Source organism: Hemiscyllium ocellatum, chromosome 4, assembly GCF_020745735.1.
Source record: "Hemiscyllium ocellatum isolate sHemOce1 chromosome 4, sHemOce1.pat.X.cur, whole genome shotgun sequence".
Classification (NCBI taxonomy): Eukaryota; Metazoa; Chordata; class Chondrichthyes; order Orectolobiformes; family Hemiscylliidae; genus Hemiscyllium; species Hemiscyllium ocellatum.
The window spans coordinates 16,537,070-16,543,973 of record NC_083404.1 but is presented as its reverse complement, the minus strand read 5'-3'; the positions used below and the strand labels follow the sequence as shown (position 1 = coordinate 16,543,973).

Genomic DNA, 6,904 nt, shown 5'->3' with positions numbered 1-6,904 from the left:
CTGGAGATCACAGCTGCAAATGTGTTGCTGGTCAAAGCACAGCAGGCCAGGCGGATGCTGCCTGGCCTGCTGTGCTTTGACCAGCAACACATTTGCAGCTGATATTCCTCACATCCACTTTCCTGGCCTTTCCCCTTATATTGATTCTCCTACTGATCAAGAATCTGTCTAACTATCCCAGCTTTAGATATACAAAGGACTCTGAATCAACCCTCCAACCCACCATTGCAGCTCCCTCCGACAAGGAGTTTAAACACACACAATCCTCTATGAGAATATGTTCCTCCTCATCTCATTCTTAAATTGGTGCCCCTCTATGCTGAGACTGTGCCCTCTGGTGTTCCATAAGGGGAAACGTCCTCTCAGCACTTACCCTGCCAAACCCCTTAAGACTCCGAAATGGTTCAGTTAGATTACCTAACATTCTTCTAAATTCTGAAGTGTCCCAACTGTTCGCTATTTATTCAAATTCCTCGTAAGTATAGTGGTTTGTATCCCTGCCTGTCACATCGGGTTTAATTCCCCGATGAAGAGGCTTTTATTTGGGGCGGCATGGTGGCTCAGTGGTTAGCATTGCTGCCTCACAGCACCAGGGTCCCAGGTTCGGTTCCATGTCTTTGTGGAGTTTGCACATTCTCCCCATGTCTATGTGGGTTTGCTCTGGTTTCCACCCACAGTCCAAAGATGTGCAGGTTAGGTGAATTGACCATGCTAAGTTGCCCATAGGTTACGTGTGTTAGTCAGAGGGAAATGGATCTGGGTGGGTTACTCTTCTGAAGGTCAGTGTGGACTTGTTGGGCTGAAGGGCCTGTTTCCACACTGTAGGGAATCTAATCCAATCTAATTCCTCCATATCCGGGATTATCACAATGCACCTTTTCTGAACTGCCTCCTTTCCTTAATTTTTAAAATCATGAGGGGAGTGGATAGGGTAAATAGACAAGGTATTTTCCCTGGGTTGGGGGAGTCCAGAACGAGAGGGCATAGGTTTATTTGTGTTTTTGTCTCTGATTTACAGAATCCACGGTTCTTTCGGGTTTCCCTTATTCTCATCTTCTGTCAGCCTGAGTATCTATCTGACTTACCATTCAACTTTGGTGTTTATTTTGTTCTTCTCCCTAAATGATTTGTTTGATCCCTACATTATTCCCATTCCTGTACTTGTACCCCACCCCTGACACTTAAGGATCTCGCACTCTTTTCCAGAGCCACTAATTCATTCATGTTCCGCGACCGTCAAAAAAAACAGCTTTCCATCCAACTTAATCTCTCTGTCCAGTTGAGACTGTCAGCCCTTATCAGCACCTTGAGCAGTTAGTGCTGAACTCACACGGGATCAAATGTGAGAAATGCTTCTCGTTTTCCGTATTTCCATTCCATCGGTAAGTTCTCTCCGAGTGGTATAGAGCTACTGAAAAATAATAGGTCAGCAGGTTTTTAGTTAGGCATATAGCGTGATTTGCAATGCTAAGTTTGACTTGGTTGTTGAGAATGAGGCAAGAATAGAGCTGCTACTGAACCAGAGCCAGCCGATGTGCTATGGGTCGCTTTTTCAATGGACCAATTGGAAATGAACCTCACTAACTTGCCCGAGTCCTGTATCTGTCAGTTGTCCTTCAGAAAGTACAGATTTTCTCCTTTAAAGAGTGCATGCTTTGGATCCTACAATCACTCCCTCCCCCCCACCAAAAAAAAACGATAAAATGCAACATGTCTTTGGGGAGTAGGATTAATGAGATCATGCTTAACGATGGTGTCTGTCGCTCATGAGTATTCGTTTCTCAGAAATGTGTTTCACAACATGAGGCGACTTTATTGGACAGCACCGAGGAGATGTTGCAATTTAAATGGCGAAAGTCATTGCTTGTTCTGGCGACTTTGACAATTAGGCAAATTTGAAAGCTTGGGTAGAGCTACCCTTTCCAGTGAAAACTAAGCAGCAAGATATTGAGCAATACAAAGAGGCGTGTTTTTGTTTATATCTGATGTCAGCCAAAGAAAAAAGCTGTACTTTAAATGAACCGCAGTCTGCTCGTACCCTACAGATTCTGAGTATGGCAGGAGTAACTTCAAGAGCAGTCTTCACTAAACCCAAGGTAAGGCGGACTTTAAAGTTTCTGCAGCAATTCCAACCTAATGTGTGGTGTTCGTTCAACTTTTTGTTTTGGCGGGGAGTGGTTGTTTATTTTTTAAGGACTTTCCCATCCCTCACTGCTTTACACTTTTCGGTTACATTTACTAGATGTATGTTTTCATTGACTGTCACACTGGAGGTCGCCCGCCCCCAGAAAGATTTGTTTGATTTTCCAAACGTCACGTTGAAAAGTGAATTATCTTGGGAATATTCATTCATTCATCATTTCCGTGTTTTTTTCCTGCGGTCATTCATCGATTGAAGTTAATGCACACATTTAATATACTGGTGATATTGGATGTGCAGTATGTCAATTTTAGTCTGAGGTATTCAATGGATGTCAGCGGCTTTAGTTTATAGCATCATAAAGTAAGAAAGAGATCCTTCAGCCAAATCCACCACCAAAAATAAAACTGCTACCTTCACAAGGATGTTGCCACGATAGGAGGGTTTGAGCTATAAGGAGAGGCTGAATAGGCTGAAGCTATTTACCCTGAAGCTGGAAGCTGAGGGGTGACCTCTGAAAGTTTATAAAATCACCAGGGGCATGGAGAGGGTGAATATCTGGGGTCTTTTCCCCAGGGTAGATGAATCCGAAACTAGAGGCCATAGGTTTAAGTGAGAGGGGAAATGTTTAAAAGGGACCTAAGAGGCAACATTTTCACACAGAGGGTGGTACATGTATGGAATGAGCTGCCTGAGGAAGTGGTGGAGGCTGGTACAATTACAGCATTTAAATGGCATTTGGATGGGTATATGAATAGGAAGGGTTTAGATGGATATGTCCCAAATGCTGGCAAATGGGACTAGATTAATTTAGGGTATCTGGTCGGCTTGGACGTGTTGGACCAAAGGGTCTGTTTCCGTGTTGTACATCGACTCCAGTCCCACTTTCCTGTGCTAGGCCTGGAGTTAGCCTTGAATGAAGTGACCCTTCTCGGGCTCATCAAGTACTTGTGAGGTTTTTTGCCTCAACTACCCTCATTGTGAACCAACCCAGACTCCGTTGTACAGAAAGGCATGCCTTTTTTAAAGGCAATACCAATCAAAGATTACACTTGTAGCTAGCAAACAATAAATATACCAATTATCATTTTGCATCAGTTTGTCAACAATTAAAAATTATTAGAGGTGATTCTTCAAGTTAGCTGTCATGCTACTGTTTACGAATACCCATCCAGTTAGTAAAGTCCCATCAGCATTTGACACCAATTGTTATTAAATCTGTAAACTTTGAAGAAAAAGCTTGTTTATTATTGACATGTTGACCAGACTTTGTTCAGAAAAGTGATGACCATTTCACACTACCTTAAATATGTTGAAAACCAAATGCTACAGATGCTGCAATAAAAGCCAAAAGTGCTGGAGAAACTCAATGTTGGTAGAGAGAGAAACAGAGTTAATGTTTCAAGCCCAATATGACTTCAATGAAGAGTATCTTAAATATAAGCCTAGGATAAGTCAAAGTGCCACAGAATGCACTCTTGTATCCTTAGTTTCCTACAGCTAACATTCCTTCACAGTTTAAACACATGTGATCTTTACCATACAAAGTTGCAGAACATTTAAAAAAAAATTCTCTGGGTCTGTGTCCTAAAAGGATGAGCCCAAATTTTTAAACAAAGTGCTTTGTGTGTCAAAGGTGTTGCAAGTGCAATGGGAGTCTGGCAGTATGGTGCTGGCACAGTTTAGGTTTTGGCACCATATTTGGTACATTTTTCAATATTCCAATCTACACTGACTTCATTTGTTTCAAGATCATGTGATTACTTGCCTCACCTTCCAAGCTTCAGGTTATCCAGGAAGACTGCCTATTGGCCTGCAGATTTGGTAGGGGGCTAGGGATCTTGTTTTCAGTGTCTTTGTGCACCATCGGGGGATCTGGCAAGGGAATCCACAGAGGGTACACCTCTGCTGCTGCTGCCATTGGCACCTCAACACAACCTCTTCAGCAACCCAACCTCCCTCGCATCCCAATCTGAACCCATCTACTTGACTGTGGAAGATCCAGTGTGGTACTCACTGTGGCTACACTCTCAGATACTGAAGAGCTGCTGGTCTCAGACTGGAGGTGGTACCTCCACCCTGCACTCGATGATTCCACGAATCAATGTGCCCCCTGGGGACAACCAAGATCCCTGGCATCAGGGTTCCTGCTGGCACTGGGACACTTAATTTCATCAGAGTAGTTAAAATGTGCCATTGCATGGGTGACACCTGTTTCTGTTGTGGAAATCAGTTCACATGCCTGCCATATTAAATCCTATCTATGACGTTGCTTTGTCTCTCTTTTACAGGTTGAACTTCACTGTCATCTTGATGGGGCCATAAGACTTAAAACTATTCTGCACTTTGCCAAGTATGTGAATTAGTGCATGTTATCCCAGCTTATCTTACTGTCTGTGCAAAATAAAGGCTTCATTATGGCTCTTTGGCATTGGGAAGAGTATCAGCGAGATTAATTATTCCAGGTTCCCATCACCCTCTGTAATGTTTCCTTCTCCCAGTGTATGATCCCACAATTTATGAGAACACTCACTCTTCCAATTTTTTTTAACAACCCAGCTACAAAGGTCCACAATCAATGATTGTGTCTCAGTTCTTCACAACCGCCATGAACTCCAGTCTCGAACTCAATGGGTTGCTCGGAATCTCAAGATCCTGTGTTTTCTCAGTCTCTGTGCACTCCAACTTATAAATAATTCAGCACACCTAACTTTGAGCTTTGGTTAAACTCTTCCAGATTCCCTCATGCGATTCTAGATCGTGGCATTTCCATAGTCACGCTGGTTCATGGCTATTCTCCATTTTCTGCTTGTTTGCATTTTCTAGGGCTGTTTTTTCCACTGTGCAACTGCAAACTCGTGTGTGATGGAGTGACTGGAATGACTTCTGCCCTGCAGATCTCATTAACTATGAGTTCCCTGATTGGGGCTGTTGGGAGCCCTGGCTGACAGATATAAACAGGAGGTTCTGCTAACTCTTGGAGCCAGCTTTGTGTTAGCTGGGTCAGTATCATGTACCATGCACATGTAAATAAAGGGTGCCTTGGTGACGGGATACTGGCCTTTGTGGAGCTATTTCATTCGCAGTACAAAACTTCATTATTGCTGAAAAGGCACATTTTGCTGAAACTTTTCCTCTTGCTCAAATCAGGGCATTTTGTGAGAACACAAATTATCACTCAAATTTTTTTCTTGCAAAATATCCTGATGAGTGCAAGATGGAAAGTTTTGACAAAATGTGCCCTTTTTTTCTGGTAAATTCCTGGGAAGTTTTGCTGAACAAAGAGACCTTGGAGTGCAGGTTCATAGCTCCTTGAAAGTGGAATCGCAGGTAGATAGGATAGTGAAGAAGGCGTTTGGTATGCTTTCCTTTATTGGTCAGACTATTGAGTACAGGGGTTGGGAGGTCATGTTGCGGCTGTACAGGACATTCGTCAGCCAATTGTTGGAATATTGTGTGCAATTCTGGTCTCCTTCCTATTGGAAAGACGTTGTGAAACTTGAAAGGGTTCAGAAAAGATTTACAAGGATGTTGCCAGGGTTGGAGGATTTGAGCTATCGAGAGAGGCTGGACCGGCTGGGGCTGTTTTCCCTGGAGCGTCAGAGGCTGAGGGGTGACCTGATAGAGGTTTACAAAATTATGAGGGGCATGGATAGGGTAAATAGACAAAGTCTTTTCACTGGGGTGGGGGAGTCCAGAACTAGAGGGCATAGGTTTAGGGTGAGAGGGGAAAGATATAAAAGAGACCTAAAGGGCAACTTTTTCACACAGAGGATGGTACGCTTATGGAATGAGCTGCCAGAGGACGTGGTGGAGGCTGGTACAATTGCAACATTTAAGGGGCATTTAGATGGGTATATGAATAGGAAGGGTTTGGAGGGATATGGGCCAAATGCTGGCAAGTGGGACTAGATTGGGTTGGGATATCTGGTCGGCATGGATGGGTTGGACCAACAGGTCTGTTTCCATGCTGTACATCTCTATGAATATGATTACTGAAATCTAACATATCTTGCCAGACTAAAGATCCATTCATTCCGTTATAAAATATCTCCTTACAAACTTTCTGTTAAAGTTTTCACTGAATCAGCTATTTGTTAGCTCCTCTCTGACTTCCTTTATCAGTGATGGCCTCCAAACTATTGTATGCTCCCCACCCCACCCCACCCTTCCATCCATTACGTTGAGTAAAAACATTATCATGCATGGCAGTAAACACACACAAAAACAGAGATATGAGAAGGACAGAAGAGGGACAAAATAGAAGGGAAGCGACAATGATGAAAAAGGGAACTGCAAAAATGGAATTGTAAAATAACAGACTGGAGTGCTTTACGCAACACTAGAAAAGAAACCCAGATGAGCAAGCCAAGAATTAAGACAAAAAAATGCATGGGAGACATAGATAAACATTTCTTTGATTGTTGGTGATTCCAAAATGGTCTGAATTTTAAAAAAGGAGGAATCAATCACCTCCATCTTTTTGCCATCTGACAAGGGCAATTAAAATCAATCCTGTAAGTTCCTTGTGCCCAATTTTATCATTTATATACTTTTGCAAATATGTCACAGTAACTGAAAATTACCCAGGATGACAGCAGCTCCTTTGCTCTCTGCCAGCTGAGTAACTCTCTTTCTTTTTAACAGCTTCAGCAGTAACAATAGTGACTTCTATTTATGTACTATCTTTATCATAAGGAAACAAAGAAACATAGAAAATATGTGCAGGTGTGGGCCATTTGGCCCTCCCCAGCCTGTACCATC

The 6,904-nt window shown here is 42.8% G+C and overlaps 1 protein-coding gene across 3 annotated transcripts in view; it reads left to right on the top strand.

Annotated features, from left to right (window-relative positions):
• Window positions 1-1,291: 1,291 nt before the first annotated feature.
• The window catches only part of LOC132815304 (adenosine deaminase-like), a 63,599-nt gene continuing 57,986 nt past the window's right edge, over window positions 1,292-6,904 (top strand). Inside the window, exons 1-3 of one of the 3 annotated variants that reach the window (XM_060824151.1) lie at window positions 1,292-1,382; window positions 2,046-2,096; window positions 4,432-4,493. In XM_060824151.1, the coding sequence (XP_060680134.1) occupies window positions 1,350-1,382; window positions 2,046-2,096; window positions 4,432-4,493 (146 nt within the window). In that variant the 5' untranslated portion in view covers window positions 1,292-1,349. Of the gene's footprint in view, window positions 1,383-1,809; window positions 2,097-4,431; window positions 4,494-6,904 lie in introns of those variants that run through there. The other 2 variants (XM_060824150.1, XM_060824149.1) reach the window with 2 other exon arrangements.